The 19,975-nt window shown below is 48.6% G+C and overlaps 1 protein-coding gene across 1 annotated transcript in view; it reads left to right on the forward strand.

The window, feature by feature from the left end:
- The first annotated feature begins 283 nt into the window (after nucleotides 1–283).
- Nucleotides 284–19,975, forward strand: part of KCNK12 (potassium channel, two pore domain subfamily K, member 12) — a 40,163-nt gene continuing 20,471 nt past the window's right edge. Inside the window, exon 1 of the mRNA XM_004686222.2 lies at nucleotides 284–1,932. Within this exon, the coding sequence (XP_004686279.1) occupies nucleotides 1,542–1,932 (391 nt within the window). The 5' untranslated portion in view covers nucleotides 284–1,541. The remainder of the gene's footprint in view (nucleotides 1,933–19,975) is intronic.

A 19,975-nucleotide genomic window follows, 5' to 3' on the forward strand; every position in this document is an offset into this window, starting at 1 on the left:
TGGTCTAGGGACTGGGAGCCTGCTAATAAGCTCCCCCTAAACCTTCTCTTACCTCCCCCCTCTCCAGGATACCCCCAGCTCTAATGCAGCAAGGGTCTTATCCAATCAACCCATCGGTGCTGGAGGGAAAGAGAGCTGGACTGGCGAGAGGAGAGCAGCCTGGTGGGCCTGGACGTTTCTTCCTCCTCTGGCACCTCGACCCGGTAACCGTGCTTGACTCCTCCTCTGTGCCTATTCCGCAATGTCCCCGCCCAGTCAGCACACAGCTTCAACGCACCTGCCTCCGGCTGAGGGAACACACGGAGGTAAAGAGGGTTTGGGGGAGCACAGCGCAGCAGGATGACCCGCCTTTTCGTCTGTCCCCGCAGCGGCAGCAGTAGCGCCGCCCGCCCCGCGGCTGCGGCACTGATGCGCTGTCCGTGGTGCTGACGCCGGGCCGCCCGCTGGATCGGGAGGGGGAGGAGACGCCCTCATTTCTCAATCCCAGAGCCCAGACATCCCACTCGCTCTCAAGCGGGATCATTTTCCCAAAGGAACTCTCCGAGAGCTGGCGCTGCGGGAGGACCCAGGGAGAAAGGAGTAATGGGGAACTTAAACTTTGGACTGGAACCCGAGAACCTGGTGTTGGGGTATTCGCGTCGTGAGGCCCCCAATCACTAAGACCGCAGCGCGCTATCAAGTTGGGCAAAGTTTGGCGGCAGCTTAGAGATAAGCGAGGGATGAAAAGCAGGGGAGGATGGGACGGCGTCCTCCGGTGGAGTGGTAGCCAGCACCGCAGTCGGACACCTGCTTCAGTGGCCCGCATTAGTGTCTCCAAAACCACCGGGAGGCGTTGCAGCAACCCAACATCCCATCCTTTCCCTCCCTTCCTAATTCCCCCCTCCCAAACACCCCGCCCCAGGCGCCGGTGACTCCGCCTCTCAGAGCCGGGCGACTCTCCTGCAGGAGCTAGAAAGAGAGCGCTTCCTGGGACTCGGTTGGGTTCTCAGACTCTGAAGCCGACGCCGCCAGCTCAGACCTGGAGGCGGGAGCTGGACTGCCCGCTCAGCCTGGGCCTGGGAGCCGCCCAGCCGGGAACGCCTCATGGGACGCCCCCAGGGGCTCTCCTTGAGCCCTGCTGTGGCGACCCAGTCCTAGGCGCCCGGACTCCACAGTCCACCCCGCCCGCAGTCCGCGGCCTGTCTGGAGAGGAGTATGAGGCCCGGAGCCCCGCGGACGCCGGCCAAAGGGCGGCAGGGGCCTAGCTTCAGACCCCCGCGCTCGGGAGCGGTGGGTGAGAAGCCGCGGGAACCCGTGAGGCGTCGGGGCGCAGAGAGGAGCCCCCAAACCCCGGCGCCCGAAGGGCCGCGTGACCCCTGTGCAGCCTGAGCGCAGAGAACCAGGCGGAGGCGCCCCGCCGTCCGGGCTCTGGGGAAGCTGCGAGGGGCTCAGCGGCGGCCCCCGGTCTCTGCCCACCATCCTGACGCTTCTGCTCCCGCAGTGGGGGATGTCGCGGCCCGGGCTCCGAGCGCCGCCCCGGCCCCGGGGCTGAGCTCCGGACCATGTCCTCCCGTAGTCCCCGGCCCCCGCCCCGCCGCTGCCGCCGCCGCCTGCCGCGCCCCTCCTGCTGCTGTTGCTGTTGCCGCCGTTCGCACCTCAACGAGGACACTGGCCGCTTCGTGTTGCTGGCGGCGCTCATCGGCCTCTACCTAGTGGCGGGCGCCACAGTCTTTTCCGCGCTGGAGAGCCCGGGAGAGGCGGAGGCGCGGGCGCGCTGGGGCGCCACGCTGCGCAACTTCAGCGCGGCGCACGGCGTGGCAGAGCCGGAACTGCGCGCCTTTCTTCGGCACTACGAAGCGGCTCTGGCGGCAGGCGTCCGAGCAGACGCGCTACGCCCGCGCTGGGACTTTCCCGGCGCCTTCTACTTCGTGGGCACAGTGGTATCCACCATAGGTGAGTGTCGCACCCCACGCGCGTCTTTCCTCCCCGCTCCTTTCCACCTGCCTTCCTCCTCTGTTTCTTCCTTGTCAAAATTCTGTTGTCTTGCTTTTGTCCCCCACCCCTACCCCTGTACTCCACCAGACCCCTCAACTGACTTTAAGCCCTCGAGGTGGCCCGCAACGCCCATCTCTGATGCGCACCCAATGGTCACTAGCATGGCATTGAGGCCCAATGAGGAGAACCTTCACCCCTGTGCCGGGCAGACCCCGGACCACCCGTACGTAGGCCAACATTTGCAACTGTATGACCAAATACTCAGTTTTCTCCTGTACAAAAGGACTTGTAAGACTGTCTCAGGACCTGATGCTTCCTTCCTATATCCCATGCCCGTGGGCCTCCTCCTCATCTGGAGATTTGGAGAGTCCCTTCCCCCTCTTTCCTGTCACTCTTTTATTCTCTTTTCTTTCCACCTTTCCCCTTTAGTGTCTTCTAGCCCCCTTGCCTTTGTAAGAGTGACCACTTCCCCTAGAATCTCTTTCTCTAGATCGTCTCCTGTTCCACAGTCTGCACCTCCATCCCCAAAGAAAAGGCCCTTAGATTCAGAGGCTAGGACTTGTTCTGCACCAGCTGATTTTCAACCCCTCCTCCCCCCCTTCAGATCTCCTCTCTAGTGTTTCACCTAACCATCTTTTCTGACCAGTACTGGCACATAGGGGTGGCTGGGGGTGGGAGGTGATCCCCTATACTTTCTTTTATTTTTGGTATAAGAAGTTCATGGTTTCATAACCTACAAAAATGCTAAGAAACTACTCCTTTAAGCCCCCCATATCTCCTACGTTCACCCCTCTTCTGAGCCTCTCCTGCAGAGACTCTCCTGCAGAGACTCTCCTGCAGAAACTGCTCCCACTCCACCCTTCTCCCTCTTTTTTCTTCTCTTGCCCCCTTTTTCCAAACCCCATTTTCCCTGAGCAGTGGGTATCATGTGAATCAGTCTTCCACCCCAACTACTTGCCAATACAGGGTGTAGAATACAAGATCTTCACTTTGTGTATGCCCTATGCACTTCTACATCAAGTCTCCAGTGGGAAAAGGCACTTGACTGGTCACACCTCTAGTCACTCCAAGGAACAGTCTCCTGTGGTAGTATTGGTGGAGGAGGCTGGTGCCACTGGGCTGAGGAGTGAGGGGCTTCACAATCACTCCTGCCATGAGTGGATACTGGGCTGGTTTGGTATGTCAGTTCAGAACTGTGCATGGACTAATTGACCAGTGTAAGCCAGGTGGCTTCTGGGAAGCAGAAACATTATATCCATGTGTGGGTTATGAGCAGCTAGAGATGTCTCTGAGTGTATATGTATAGCTTATGAAAGAACTGCCTTGCTGTTAATGATTTTTTATGTGTTATGCTTGATCTGATTATTTTAATAGAAAAGACAAATATGGCCCAAGTCCAAAGTATATACAAACTCGATATAAATACCCTTTAAAAGCTATATCATGTTGTTATGGTGACTGAAGATATAAAATGACCCCCTCAAAAAATCCCCCTTTAAGAACAGCATCAAGTTGCTATAGCAACTAGAGGTTCTTTTTTCTTTTCTTTTTTTTTTTTAAGTGCTTTAAAAGTACTAAGGATGCTTAGTCCTGGAAGATTACATCATGTGTTCATAGCTCATTATTGATTTGTGCTCTTCCTCTTTGAACACACCTTTTTGCTCTCTTCCATCTGGAGGCACACCTGTGTGTATTAGGCAGCCCCAGCATTCCTCTCCCACTGACTGCTCTGGCTTTGGCCTTCAATTTGGATCCCCAGACTAAATGGAGAGATGTTAGAAGTAGACTTGCCCCTTATGGGCCATCAGTCCATTCAAATAGCACCTTGTTCCAGAGACTTGTGGCCTCTGTGCCTTTCTGATGAGCTTCCATCAATTTCTCCCTTAAAAAAAAATTTAAGTTCACAGATTAACATTTGTTTAAAAATCTGTACACTTTGGAGGGTACAACTTCACCCCTGGATATATGTATGTTTTCCCACTCTCCACCGAAGTTCCACCGCTGCCCCCTTGTCACTGTTAACTCCTCTTTCCACCCCTCCCCACTTCCCTCTAGTAACCTCCATATTTTTCAGAGTCTAAGACTTATTTTTGGTGTATATTGCCAGTTTTCCACCAGCTTCTTCAATCACTTTCTTCAGTTGAAAGTCAATCTGAAATCAGTGACAGCTTCTAAAGCTTTTCTCAGCTCTTTGCACAAAATCAAGTCAGCATGTTGGCAAATTGTTCCAGGTCCCAGCCTTTAATCTACTGGCAGGATTCTCTTTCTTGATTTGTGTTTTTGGATGTAGGCAAGCAGTGTAGGAGGCTACACGGAAGCATGTGTCAAAGTTATGAATGACCCAGCCCCAGCTATTGTTACCAAAATCTGCTGCAAGGAGATGTTCATCCCAGAGGGGCTCATCATTCAGGGACTGCCACACATTGGTAAGGTTGTGACAGTTAGCCATGTGCTGTCCCTGGCTGGAGCAGTAGTGCAAATTGGTCACTTTGCTCAGAGACCTGCTGAATCTCACAGTAGCATGCATGATAATCATTTCATCCTTCTCTTGCAAAAAGTACTTGGATGAGATATAAGTAACAGCCTACATATGTCAGTTTCTCTTCCGCTTACATAGTTTCTTTCCCTTAAATGCCCTGGGTCTTCAGAGACAATTATTATCATTACTGATGCTTTGGTGGATGCAGCCGCTCAGGGAGCCAAAGCTCAGCCCAAAATGGGCAGTCAGGATTTCCAATCTGCACCTCATCCATCCACTGAAGAGGAAAATTAGCACCCGCTCGATTTTATTTGGGCAGTAAGTCTCACAGTGTGCATGGTCCATGCAACAATGAGGACATTCTGTTTTCTGTGTTGTGTAGCCCTGCTAACTGATTTGCCTAGATTTTAGTATAGAAAACCTTCCCTTATTCCTTCCATAAAGATGACAGCATTGTGTGTGTCAGGCCTGGTAAAAGATTAAGACTTACTTCACAGGCAAAGGCTAAAGTGTCTTTGAATGTGGGCAAGTGGCTCACAGCGTTTTAGGGCAGTAGATCTCAGATGTCCTTACGCAAGATGATTAAAACACACAGGGGAACTTGGGTCCAGTCCCAGGTAGCACAGAGTATCAAGGGACTTATCTCGACACACAGTTAATTATGTGTTCAGTTAGGTCCAAATGGATGTTATGCACTGTTTTATTCCATCAATTTCATGCGTATAATTGGTTGGCATATCTTTTTTTAACTAATTTTTTTTTATTTGCCATTCATTTACATAATAATGTTTGGAGTATAACTTCACACCTTAACATGTGCACCTGTTCTATTTCAAACATTCTTGTTTGAAATTGAAGTATTTAATAGTGGGGTTGTATGGGGGAGGGGTTATCCACAGCAGGAGAACTGGTAATGTTGGTCAGGCCAACAACTGTTTAAGTACAGTAAAAGCTTGAAGAATTAGCTATATCTTAGAAGTTGGGCAAAAGGCAGGCTAAAAGGACCTGACAGGTCTTCTGGCAGCTGGGGAAGTAAGAGCAAGAAGGCCAGAGACAGCAGCACTAGCAATTAGGAGATAGTCAGGTAAACTCTGGTCAAGGGACTTAACACTCTGCTTTCTTTTGCACCATTTTGGGGGGATGAGGAGGAAGGGAGGAGAAGAAAGAAAAGAAATGGGAGACATGTCAGGGAGCTATGGAAGAGTTTGGGTGTGACTATATATGCTGAAGGTTAGGTGGATCATCATTAAGAGACGGGGTGTTTGTGTCCTCACATTTGGCTTGAAAGGGTCCCACTTAGAGTCAGGCAGTTTGCAGTTGTGTAGACACTGAGCTATGTCCTCACAGCGCAGACCCAGTGCGAGGAGTTGCCAGTAATTGTCCAGTGGTAGTTGAGGTTGCATTGAAAGCCAATCTGAAAAACTCAAGTACAGTAAAATTCCACTCTGGGGTCTAAATTATTCATATTCATTGCTCACATGAACTGAAATCCTGGGCAATTATTGTGTCTCCTATTTACCCTAGTGACATATTCCCACAGGGCTGAAATCAAATTTGCTTTAATGTGAATGAATGTATCCATATGTTCATTCCTCCATTTAACAAAACCCAGCACAAGCATAACTCATCATAGATGCACCTGGGGCCTTCGGCGTGCCATTAACTAACCTGCATCTTCCTGTGATACCCGAACTCCTAAAGATAAAGACAGTCACTTGTGCTTGTTCAGTCTCAGATAATGTTCTTGGAAGTGGAGCTCTAATTCAAAGATATCCAAATAATCTGAGGAGTATTAATCCATCATTTCACACCCTACGGATGTTTTACTGGTTGACTTTGAAAAGATTAGAAGGAAATTCTCCACTGGGGGTTTAATTATGCAACTGCTGTCAAATTTACACATAGGGAAGAACATATTTAAGTCTTTCTCAAATGGCAGCTTGACATAAACAGAAATATTTTTGCTTCCTTTTATTAGGTTTTCTGGCAGCGTACTTTAGCTATAAAGCTAAAACCATGCGGATGGGATGGTGTAGGTACGGAGTTGTCACTTCTGGCACTGCATAATTTAGCTTGCTACTTTCAGAATTAGGCACACTTAATTATTCAACTGCGAGATTAGTAACAGGTCTTAACTTTTTTCCTCTTTTTTTTTTAACATGGATTTTTAAAATGTGTTTTTGCTTCAAAGGAAACGAAGACATTATAAGACCGAAATGTCACTACCACATTTACATTCTGTTTCCTTCTAACATGTATGTAAACCAGCTGGAGATGGTTTTGATACCAAGAGTGAAATATGTTATCCAGGAGAAGAGCACCTTTCCTCACCAACTCCTTTTTATTGAAAGAGGATGCTATGGCAACTTTGAAGGACATTCAGGGGAAATGTATGTCATTAGATATGAATCTCTAGATGGTGACCAGAGAATCCATTCTCATTCACGGCTGCACCCTCAGCACCCAGCACTGGGTAGAGCACAGAGTAAGGGCTCGATAACTGTCCATGAATTGAGAGAAGTCACCCTTGACACGTTGCGCATTTCTGCAGGCCCTTTGACTCTCCTTTTGTAGGGAAAAGAAAGGGATGAGTGCTACTTCCCTTTCACTAACACTTTATGACCCATGTTGTTTCTGTGTTTCCACATAGCCTTCACAGACTAATTTTGGTGTGCATATAATATCCCATTTACTTGGTATTATTGCTGGGTACTAGGTTTGGGGTTATTTGAGGAATGCCACAGTGATCATCTTTCTGCAGATGGTCTTTATTTCTGTACTCTCTCCAGTGGAGAAACTGTGGAGTCAATGGAACAGCTATGGTGGCCCCTCTGGAGTGAGAGCCTGTCTCATCTTTCCCAGACTGAGCCACCACTTCCACAGAGCCTAGCAGAGATCAGACAGTTATCTAGCTAACTGCAGGCAGGCCACAGATCCACTTGGCTTTCTCCAAGACTGCACTCAGTCCCAGGGCCTGAGCCACCTCCCAGAGAGGTGTCATTAGCGTCCCTTGCTTCGGTGAGAACTGCTTCTTGGGAAGTTTTCAGTGAGTGGAGAAGGGCAGGCAGGAGAACCAAATGAGAGCAAGTGCCAGGCTGTCAAAGACAAAGACTTAGAGGGGGCTCTGCCTGACTGCTGCCACCGCCACCCCAGGCAAGCCAGCTGCAGGCAGGGGGCGTTCGTCCCCTCATTCCCAACTGTGCTCAGGACCCCTGGCGGGAACAGCCCAGACCTGTGCCACAGGCTTCTGTTCATAGCTGTGAGTGCGCCCCAAGAGTCTACATTCCTCACAAGCTCTGGATAGTGCCTAGATGAATTTGGGACACACCATCACCCAGTGCCTCAGTTTCTCCATTTCTAAATGAGGGCATTTCTAAAGTGCACAGGGGTGCTTAGAGCCTCTCCAGCTTCTGGGGTGGGGGGGTCTGCTGGGTACATTTCAGTGTAGACTAGCAAGCTGGCCCTGCAGATTGGGTTCCCTATATAAGCCATGTGTTCCTAGTGACTAGAGGGATCTCACCTTGCCTCAGTTTCTTCCTCCGTAAAATGAGGATGAGGATGGCTCCTGCCCGCAGGGGTTCTTGAAAGACTGAGTAGGTTATTCTGGGCGTGTGGTGCCTGGCAGGTGCTTAGTAAGCATTGGCTCTCCAGAGCCCTGGACTGTCTCCCTGCATGGAGGGAAACCGAGGCGCTGCCAACCCCTGCAGTGCACCCGGCCACACCGCTCTGTGCCAGCCCCGTGGGCCCCAGCCACCCCTGCAGTGTGGCATCTGCTGCACTCTCATTGGCTACTGTCTCTGAGGCGTGTTGCTGTCCTCCACAGTTATATAACTGGCCTTGGTGGGTGCTCTTTAAAATGCAGTTTCTTTGGTTCCTCAAGTAGAATATCTTTGTAATCCCTCCTGTGTGTATACTCGTTCATCTTTTTAAAGAATATAGTTGGCGAGTCGCTGAATGAGTGCTCGAGTGGGGGGCTGGATGGGCCTCTGCCCCCCACCAAGCTGCACGCCCTCCTGCTTCCCCAGGTGGGATGGGGCCTCTGGGCGGTGCTGGGACTTAGAGGGTGACTGAGAAGCTGAGACTAGCAGGGGCCAGGCCCTGCCACACTCCCTCGGGTGGGTCTGGTGTTAGGGTGGGGAGTGGAGGCTGGAGCTACAGCAAAAGCCCAGTTGCGGGGGGGCAGTGGGGAGGTAGTGGGGGGTGCAGGGTGCTGCTTCAGACCCCTGAACCTACAAGTGACCTTTACCCTCCAGTAGTGAAGTAGTGACCTACTCAGATCCAGTAGAGGCAGGACGGGGCAGGTTGGAGGGTATCTCCTCTCCCCAGAAGCCACCAGCCAGCACCCAGGGCTTTTGGTCTAAGGAGGAGGATGATCGACCTATCTTTGGTCTCATTCATCTTCCCCTACCCCCTCGTCATGTGTCACGCTCGCCAGTTTACTCCGTTTTGTTCATAGACTCAGGATCCTCCCTAAAATCTTAGGATGACAGCAAGGAGGCTGTTACCCCATTTTACAGGTACAGGAGCAGGCTCAGTGGAGTGACTGGCCTGGGGTCACACAGCAAGTCAATAGCAGGGCAGGGTCCCTGACACCCGGCACCCCTTCTATTGCCCCTGAGCTGCACGCTACCACAGAGAAGGAAGAATCACACCCTGGTCTGGGGTCTGCTGCGTGGTGAGAATAGAGGAGAACAGAGTCCACAGGGCTCAACACCGGTTAGGGACCCTGTTTGGTGGTGCTGTGCCCCTTGCTGTCACAATGATTACACTGCACCAGGAGCTACCTGCTTTCTGTCCTTCACAACCCAGCACCTGTCTGTGAAAGAGGCAGCCAGGCAGATAAAAGAGGATAGGCGAGCACCGTGTTTTGTGCTGAGCTCCCTAGAACTTGGGAGCTGGTATTGAGCGGCATTTTGGAGGCCCACTGTGCCAAGCTCCTGCGTACAGATGGGGCCTTAGCTTTGCACTTGGACAGCATCAGTGGACAGAACCAGCAGCCTTGACCCAGCCCTGCCCCTCACTGGTTACATGAACCAAATCACCAGAAAATCTGCACTTGAGCTCAGTGAGCAAAGTCTAGGGGCATGGCCAGGGAGGGATAGGGCCGCCCACATGCCCATCCATTTGCAAGAGTCATAGACTGGAGGCAAACTTGGGGGGATCATGAAACCATGATGTGCGCTCCAGGCACTTTAGATCTCAGAACACTGCTCATGCAGTTCTCTCCCCTGAAATGCCCTTCTCCATTTTCTACCAAGTGAACTTGGTCTTCAAGATCCAGCTCAGAGGGCCACCATGATTCCAAGCCAGTATCAATAATGCAACAATTGGCAATAATACAAGCCTCTGGGATACTTTATCCCTGGGGATAAAGTATGTCAAAAGCTGGTACAGGACTGAGCACACAGTAGGTGTCTGGCATTACTTCATTCTTCTTCTTCCAATTCGGGAGCTGTCTTGGTAGTTCTTGTCTCTGCTACAGCTGACAACAATGATGGCTGTTACGGCAGCAGCCGAGCCTTGGGGGACTACTATGAAGTGGGCACTGTGTCTGGGGATGGGGATGACTAAAGCAAAGAGGTAGTTTCTATGAGTCATGGATCATAATGCTTGGCACGGAGTAGGTGATTAATCAATGTATGTTGATAGAATGAATGAATAGAATGAATAAATGCTAACCAAAACCCCAGAACTGTTAGGTAAAAAACAAAAAGTAGAGAAGTCTGGGCTCAGTTGGCTTCCAGGAACCTTCCAGCACCTCCCTTTAGTCCCCTCTCCCCTTGCTGGGAATGGGAGGGGCTGGCTGGGCACCAGCACCTTTGCTAAGCCTCTGGTTCAGTCTGCTGCTGGCAGGTGTGCAACAGGCAGCTGGCTCATTCTGGCTGGGGCTCCCCCGGCTGGCAGTGCCATCCCTGTGGCTCTAAGTCAACTGGGTCCCTAGCCTACCCTGCCTGGGACCGGAATCCTTGGTGTGAAACCAAACTAGTGTTACCATTGGATTCTGAGCCTGGCCCCCTCTGGACCACGAGTGGTGGGGTAAGTTCAGTCCTGAAAAAGGAGGCCAGGGCCCTGGTCCCAGCTCCCACCAACTCAAATTTCTCCAGCTACAAAGAGGCCTGCTGAATTCTACATGAGCCTGTAGCTTGCCTCCTCTCACCTACTCATGGCATACCCCTTTGAAATCAGATACTGGCCCAGCGATTTCACAAAAATGTTATCAGTCACTAAATGTAATTCCACAAACCAGGGAAAACCACTCTGCTCCACCCCCTTACACCCCTCCACCACCACCTACCAGGCACTGCCCAGCACTCTCAGTGCCTCCAAAAGTACTCAGGGAGCTTTTATTGCAATTGGGTATCCCAGCTTTCTGGAAAGTTACAGTTGAGATCAACACAAACCCTGAATTGCACTCGGCATGACTTCTCCCTAATCCTTTCCAAATGGCCACCATCGCATTTCCTGCTGCCAAGTGTTCTGAATTCTGAGCACCTCGTGGTGAGCTGTAACACCAGGGCCTCCCAGAGATGCTGCAGGGGCAGCCCAGCCTGTGAGGGGAAAGAAAACACGCAGCTCTGCCTGTGTTGAGTATGTTGGCATCTCCTATGGGGTAGCGCACATTTTAGGGACCATGAGTTTCTGATGGTTGGATTCTATTCCTAAATGGGAGGCGAGAGGAGGAAACTGAGCAGGCCTGTGAGCCAGCTCTGAAAGAGGTCTGGAAGCCCCAGGCAGGCAGCAGGGAAGCCAGCCATGCCTTTGTCAGCCAGTGGCAGGGCCTGGTCTTCCCAGGAGCCTGTTTACCACTATATCTCCCAGTGTCTGGTACAGAGCATGGCACATCGCTGAGGCTTCAGTAGTATCTGTTGAACACATGGCTGTTTTCATGATTCTCAACTTTACCTAGGCACCAGTTTAAGAAAAAAGTGAAATCTGTGAATCCTCACTTAGAAATCAAGTAATTCTTATAAAGGCAGCTTCAGTTTGGGAAGGGTTTCTCTCCCAGACTTATATAAGTAGCCAGGTACCCCACAACATTTGAAATGAGCTGTATCATGCACCCTACATGTCAGCACCCAGCATCTGCATAATGTTCCCTTTACTGCCGCTGCCACGTTTGTGCAAACTGCAGATCCTTAAGGCAGCTCAGTTTTGATGTCAAGGGATCACGGGAAAATTACTGGGCAGTACACTTGACCCAGTGAGGAATAGTCATAGTGCTGATCTCAAATGGTCTTTGGGAGAATTATGACAAAGAAGGTGGGCTCCTTGTCTGGCTTCAGCATTTAATAGGTATTTGTATTTGAATTAGTTTTTTAAATTTTTTTTAAAGATTTATCTTTATTTGTTTATGCATACAAGAGCTGGGATGTAGGTCAGAGGTGCAGACTGGGGATGTGTGTGTGAAAGGATTCATCTGAGACAGAGTGGGGAGCAGAACAGGCAGAGGTACTGGAATACACTGCTGAGGGGAGCAGGTTGAGATAGCAGAGGTCTACTGAGCCATGTGGGTCAGCTCCCTGGCTGGGGATCAAATTCATGCCGCAGTGTCTGGTGATAGCTTGATAGCAATGAAATCTTAACCCCTGCACCACCAGGGAGGACCCTGCACTAGTATTTTAAAAAATAAATACTTTGGCTGAGGTCACACACTGAGTTTTTGGACCCTAAGCGGAGTTCTCTGATGCCAGATCCTTCGTTTGTTCCAGTGCGTCTGAAGTCGCCTCTGAAGTTGCAGGATCATTGCAGGCCTGGCAGATCAGTGTGAGTGAGGACCAGCCTGCCTTGGCTATTCTAAGGAACAATGACAGATTCAACTGCTTTAGTGGGTTTAGGTGATATCCCAGGGCCAAGGAAGCCAGGCAGAAGTGTTTAGACTTGGCCTGGGAGGAACTAAGGAACCATTCTTTTTTCCTGAACAGTAGTGTAATGTGTTGATGAGTGTTTTAAAAGAGCATTCTGGCTGATTAATTACTATATAGTTAGGCTGTTAAATCGGGCAATCTAGTTAGTCTAAATTGTCGGGTCTCTAGACTGCTGAGAACCAACCAGATATTATGAAGTCCTTTGTTTTGGCTGTTCACCTTGAACATTTAAATCAATGCACTACAAGCTGCCCCCTTCACTGTCTAGGGAACTTATGTGTCTCTCTGGGTGGTAAGTCCTTGAAGAGTATGTACTTTCCTTTGTATTTTCAGCCCTGAACTGCTGTGTGATTCCAAACGCATTCAAAAGGGCTGCCGATGTACATTGAGCTCCAAGCGGCTCCTGATCTATGACAGTTATAATTTTATTTTATAGCTACCTGTATACATAACTTGGAACAAAGAGTCAGCATTTTGCACATTACACATTAGCTGCTATAAGACAGATTTTTCTCACAATGATGTCTGCCTCATAGGCTCACGGGAAAAGCCCCACTTAATAGTTTAGGGTCAGTACATGCTCGTTCATGTAGCAAGCCAGAATGCTGGCTATCTGTGTGAAGACTGAAGTGGTAGAGGGGGCACGGGGTGGGGGCTGGGGATCATGCTCCTGTAGAAAGGAACAGAGAAACTGAGGGATGTTTCCAGGAGTCAAATGGCAGGTTCTAATGACCCCTTACCACCTCCACTAATACTGGGTCTTCTTGATGTTCATCCTTCCCCCGCTTCAAGACGTCAAGTCCACATGTGAAGACCTGCGGATGGGCTGCCAGTAGGCCTGGGATGTCTATGATGTACCTGGAGGTTTGGGTGCTTGTCTGAGAACGGGAGAAGGCTATTGAGGATGTGGTGGCTGCACAGGAGGTTTGAGGGGGTGAACTAGACTGCGGCCAGTGGAGAAAACCCCTCCCCCAAAGCCAGGCGTGGCTGGGCAGGCCTCCCTTCCTTACTCAGATTGCTGAGGGCAGCTGGTGAGAAAGGCAATGGAGGGAAGAATCCCTTGTGCAACAGAAATTGGCAACTTAATTCATGGCATCTTTGTCCCTAGAATCATCTTCACCTTCAACTAAACCCCTGCTTTCTTTTAATGTTTTTCCATAAAATTTCTTTTATAGCCGTTTATGGCTGAAGGGCACCCTAGCTGGAGAAATGGAGACAAGTACTCTATTTTATTCTAGCCCCATTCCTGACCCTACCGCTCTCCTCCTGCATGGGGCTGAGCAAAGAGGAAGGAAGAGATTCAGACCCTGAAGGGAGACCTAACTTCTCCTTGTAATGAGATGACTGAAAACCAGCATCTGCAAGGCACTGACTCTCCTCCCCTGCAATGTTTCCAGGATTTCCAACTGCAGCGTGGTGCCACTTTAGTAAATTACATGTCATTTAGGTTCCTCAGCTCCTCTGAGCTATGCATAGAGCACCAAAATTTTTTATGCATCTAGTACTGGTGAGCTCCAGAAAAACTTCAGGTAGGGATGCAGTGTGTGTGTGTGTGTGTGTGTGTGTGTGTGTGTGAGAGAGAGAGAGAGAGAGAGATTGTATTGTACATACAGCAGTGCATAAGTAGAAAACAACCCTATTGTATAAAGCTAACATTCTAGTCAATAAACAAATCGGGGTAGTCAATAAACAAGCTGTCAAGTGCTACAAAAAGAAGAGAGCAAGGTGAGAGGAAAGTGGAGAGTGATGGAAGAGGGGGTGCTATTTTTGATAGGGTGATCTAACAGGGTCCCTGACAACATGACTCTTGAGCAAAGATGTGGAGTGAAACAAGGGAACAATCCATGTAGCTGCAAAGATGAAGATTCTGTCAGCAAGTGCCAAGGTCCTTGAGTAGCAACTTGTGTGGTTTGCTAGATGAATGACAAGGAGGCCAGTGTGACTGAAACAGGGTTTGGAAGACAGCCGGGTGGAGGGGTATTAGAATGAGAAGTTGAAACTGTAGCCAACGACTAGATCACATGGGCCCTATGGGCCATCTCAAGGTGTTTGAGTTTTACTCTATGTGAAATGGGGAGTCAACGGAATGTCTTAAGGCAAGGAGCTGACTTAGTATTTTCAGATCACTTTGGCTACTGGTCAACACAAAACTATACAGGAAGTTGTGTAGAAGCATGGAAAATAGGAAGCTTTTGAAATGTTTCACAAGCGAGATGATGGTGACTTACACCCAGGTGTGACAGGCAGCGCCACAGAGAAGAGACGGGGTCTTCCAGCAAACATACACAGGCTGAAGGACTGGTTCAGTTTTTCTGTCAGCATTTTAAAGATCGTTTCTTGGCTTGCATATTTTCTTACAAGAAGTCTGTGATTTATTTTTGATTGTATGTAAGAAATCCTTTTTCCTCTGGTTGCCTTTATGATTTTCTTGTCCTCCCTGATTTTCAGCAATTTGATTTTGATGTGCCTTGGTAGAGTTCTTTGTGCTTATACTACTTCAGACTGTCAGAACTAGTACATGCCTAGCATTTCTTTTCTTTAAGATTTATTTTTGCATACAAGAGCTGGGGTGTAAGCCAGAGGGAGGTGGTGGTGAGAAGATTCACCAGAGACAGACTAGGGAGCAGAAAAGACGGATCGACTGAAATACACTGCTGAGGGGAGCAGTGGCTGAGAGGGGAGGTCTGCTGTGGGAAGGGATGGAACTCTTGCTGCAGTGGCTGCTGATAGCTTCATAATGCTGAGACTGAACCTCCTGCGTCATCAGGGAGGCCCTTAGCATTTCTGTGTTATAAATTTTATCAACTTTGGAAAAGTTTTGACTGTGATTCCTTCAAATATTCCTTTTGTTACTCCATTATTTCGATCTGGGCTCCAATTATATATATTTAAGCCACCTGATATTGTCTCAAGTAACAGATTCTTTGTTTTCTTTTTTCGCCCTGAGTTTCATTTTGATAATTTTCTATTGCCCTCTTAAAATTCGCTTTTTCCTTACAGTATCTAATATGTTGTTAATAATCCTTTCCAGTGAAATTTTCATTTCAAATATTGTGTTTTTTAATGTGTAGGTTCCACTTAGCTCTATTAAATTTTTTCCACTTCCTCATTATGCTCATTTTCCCTTTAAGTTCTTAGGCATCTCAACACCTGTTTAAATATCTTTGCCGATTTCCTAATTGTTGGATTTCTAGCTCTTTCTACTGACAGGTTTCTCTCTGATTGGTGGATTACCTCTTCCTGTGTCTTTTCATGTCTGACCACTTTTTATTAGACACATTGTGCATTTTACTTTTTTGATGCTTGAATGGGTTGGACTCCTTCAAACAGGACTGGGCTTTGTTCTGGCAGACAGTGAAAGCACTGATAGATACGTTTGATGTTTTCCAGGCTTGTTTTTTAAGCTTTCGCATGGCAGGTCTAAAGGAGCCTTTTCTCTGAGACCTGCTTAGCCACCTTATTAAAGCATAACCTGTCTGGGGCCTTTACTGAAAACCTTAGCTAGTCGGTAACACCCTTCCACCACGGCTGGCAGGAATGCAGGTCCACAGGCCTGGGGGACCTCTGGGAATCTTTTGGCTGATAGCTTTTACAATTGTTCTTCCCTGAAAGTTGTTTTTTCCTTGGTCCTGAGGAGCTTCTCCACTTACCTGCCAATAATTGTTTCTCAAAGATTCAAAGGAACCCCTATACAGAATTCTAGAGCTTTCTCTGGTAGTTCGTCCCTCTTCAGTCGTCTCCTTCTGCCTTTGTTACCACTGCCTTGTCCTTCTTAAACTCAAATTTCTGTGTCCTCACTTCAGTGAAATACCTGGGCTGTGCTTGGATTCCCTAGTGTATGGCTCTCTGAAAATGCCACCAGGCAGAAAACCAGGGCAGTTAAAGGTCTCGTCTTGTTTTCCATCTCTCAGGGATCATAAGCCTGCACTACACATTTTCCAGTGTCTGAAAATTAGTGTTTTGTGGATTTTGTCCAGTTTCCTAGTTGTTTATGGTGGGAGGGATGTCTGGATCAAGTTATTCCTTCACGGCTTAAGTAAAATTCAGCGGTTAGAATCTGGCTGTGTTTTGAAGCGGCAGAATTTGCTAGTGGATCCAGTATTGGATGTGAGAGAAAGAATCAAAAAAGGGCTCTAAAATTTTGACTAGCAATAGGAAAGATGGATTACCTTTTACTGAGTATAAGATTGTATAAGACTGTAGACAATCAAGGGGTGTTGGGAGGGAGATGGGGTCAAGTGCTCAGATAAATCCTAGTTTCTTAAAGTTGGACTCAATGAGGTGACTGAATATGCCATTTTATGCTGAGAAACAAATTTGGGGTTTGTGATCCTTTCTTCTTAACCCTGACTTCAGTGATTAAGATCAAGAGAGAAACAGTATTCAGATCTCACCCTATGCCAAATCTATCAGAGTCTAGAAATCAGTATTTTTACAGTTCACCAGATGATTCTAATGTGCAGCCAGGGGTAAGAGCCCCTGTGAAAGTGTTACTTAGAGGCCCTCCAAAGAGCAGTGGATCTCAACCCTGGCTGTATATTAAAAGAACTGGAGGTAGCAGGTCAGCAGCCTTGACCCAGGTTGTCTCACTTCTAACCCCACTGTTTCATACTCCTGGGGGCTGGACACGAGGAATTCATATTTTGTTAATGTACTGCAATGTACGGCCAAGGTTGGAACCCCTGCGTTCCAGGGGCTGATCATGAGACCTAGAAGAGAAGAGATCTGAAGGCTGAGACTGGGGGGCGTTGAAGATTGGTGGCTTAGCCAGAACAGCTGAGAGAAAAGTTGCACACGTTCCTCAAGTCTGAACGGTGCGTCTACTGACATTGATGATTTAAAATAGAAACCCTGGGCCCTCCCTGGTGGCGCAGCAGGTTAAAGCACAGCACTAAGAATCTAAAGCCCCTTCCGCATGAGTTCAATCCCCGCCTGCCCCAGCGGTGACCACATGGTGCAGCAGACCTCTCCTGACCTGCCCACTGCTCCCCTCAGCAGTACACTTCGTCAGTCTGCCTGTTCTGCTCCCCACTCTGTCACGGGTGAAGCCTCTCATCGCCCCCGCACCTCTGGCCTGCACCCCAGTCTGTATGCATAAATAAATAAATATTTTTAAAAATAAAATAGAAACTCTGACTGGTGGCTCAGGCTGCAAGGGAGGATGTTCCTCTTTAGGTGAGGGCGTGAGCAGCCAGCCATGATCTGTGTGATGTGCTGGTCTCCCTCCCCCACTGCACCGTCTCCACCCACTTCATTGGGGGGCCCGCCTTTCACATTGTGTTGAAAGCCCTCAACCCCTGGAAACCTCCCTGCCTGTACTTTATGCTCTTGTTGGTTTGTGCCTTGATACCCCTTTGCCATTGTTTTTTCCAGGGTCTTTACAGGAGGAGTAAGTTTACGTGATTAGATGTTCATCTTAAATCATGAGGATCACTATAAATGCCAGAGATATGTTTACAGAATCCATATGGTAGAAGTTACACTTACTTCCAGTATCCTTGAATTAATGGGGAAAGTACGTATTGACACACAAATGCCTGTGAATAAATTTGGTACTGTTTTTAAATGCATCTTTTCCTCATCTGAAAACCCATTTACATACATTTGGAAACTAAACACAAGCATCTAGGAGAAAATTATTATTACTGAGAACAATTCTGTGAACAAGCCAATTCAGAGGTCTTTGCAGTAACTGCTGCCCTGTGCAAGGCAAGCCCGCAAAACTGAGCCCACAGCTCTAGCTCCTGGGCTGTCAGTGTAAGTACTGGATTGGAGAGAGATTTCTTCTGTGGCACTTCTGATGTTTTGCTCCATTTGCAGTTTCTCCCTGTACATAGTTGTATCCTTCTCAGTGAGATTAATGGGGGCGTCCCCCCCAGACACCCACCAAGAGACACACTGAAAACACCAGCTGGCCGCCTGAGGGAATTATTTACCCAAAGAAAACAAAGGGAATTTAGTAAAATTCCATCTGGGTTTTTATTCTACCACCTTCCTCTTCTCTATTCTTCCTTATCCCATATCTGTAGAAATTCAATTCCTTGTTCCCTAATAGCACAAGTGGTCCACACTTACAAGCCCCATCTCATTTAATCTTCATCTGTCTTTTGGAAGTCAGTACAAAGCACGCCCTCATTTTACAGATGAGGAAATTGAAGCAAAGGGAAATTAAATGGTTTTCTCAGAGAGCTAGCAAGTGACTGAGGGAAGCTTCTGACCCAAGTTCTCCTAAACCCTCTGCCTTCCCACACCCACCCCCACCCCCCACGGCAAAGCTGGTGCTGCAAGTTTAGCAATTTAGAGACAGAAAAGGTACTTAACACAGGCTGAATTGGGAAAGGACAGCGAGCTGTAGCCAGGCCTCTCTAAGGGTCATCTCTGATGGCCGTCTCCCTGGCTTCCTCGAGGGGAACCTACTTTCCAGTGTCAGGGTTCTACAAACTGGCTCTCGCCTCTCCCAGCCTGAGGACAGCACAAGCTTCCTTTGTTGCATCCTGCGATCTAGACAAACAAGACCCGGCGTCATCCACCTCCTGGACTTTTTTACAGCGTTACCTCTGCCCCGGACACCCTCTTGCCCGCAGCCCTTCACTCATCCAAAACCCACACGGCATTCAAAGGCCACCTCCTCCGATAACTCAGGCCTCATTGACCATCTTTGGCTTCTGCAGGAAACAATCTGATCACCCATCTGAACTCCTCACCTTTTTATCTTCTCACATTCGTGTGGCTCTTAGACACCCCCTCCCCTTTTAAATAACGTCAAAGTGAGTTGTCTTCATTTGTTAAATACCTGCTCCTTGGAACATTTGAAAAAGAGAAGAACGAATTAAAAGAGAAAACCCTCAGTATTTCTACCACTAAAACTACAGAGATTTGCCTTGAGCTTTTTCTGGACTTGCTTTTCATATATTGCACATAATATAGAAATAAGTGTTTTAGGACATCTCCACTGTCGGATGCATAGTATTCCTTAAAGAGGGTGTGACACAGCTTGTCAGAGCACAGTTGCCCCCCCATACACACACCACCTCACCCCTCATACACAAAGGATCAAATCCAGGGAGCCTTTCGGAGGGCCTGGTGAAGACTTTGTGAGTAACTGGGGGTTGTCTGGTGGGGGAGAGGGTGGGTTATGTTTGGTGTGTGGTACATGTCAGCTACAAGGCAGGCTTTGGAAGGGTGGAAAATTACAGAGTGTTTATACTTAGCCCACGTCTGCCAGCAAAGGGCATTTAAAACAAATCCCATGAAATTATAGCTCTTGAAATCTATAAGTTACGCAGGCAGGAAAGCACACAGGACTGTTGTGTTTTATAAGACCACTGGAAACAACAGTGCTGGTCATCTCTGGAGAAGGGGTGGGTGGGGGGAGGGCGGTTGAAAGAAAAAGACTTTCTCAGATGCTGCTCTCAGTAAAAGATCCAGTCATTCAGTTGTGGGGTTGTGGGGCCCAGGTGAGGTGCTGGGCTTCCTGTGTCCTACCTTCACCCCCGAGACCTTGGTGAGGACAGGCTAAGACCATGTTAAGAATTAATATGAGGCCCTCCCTGGTGGGGCAGTGGGTTAAAGCACAGCACTGAGAAGCTTAAGCCACTTCCGCATGAGTTCGATCCCCGCTTGCCCTGGAGGAGATCCACATGGCGTGGCAGACCTC

The sequence above is a fragment of the Condylura cristata genome, unplaced genomic scaffold, assembly GCF_000260355.1.
Source record: "Condylura cristata isolate star-nosed mole 26May11 unplaced genomic scaffold, ConCri1.0 scaffold00020, whole genome shotgun sequence".
Taxonomy (NCBI): Eukaryota; Metazoa; Chordata; class Mammalia; order Eulipotyphla; family Talpidae; genus Condylura; species Condylura cristata.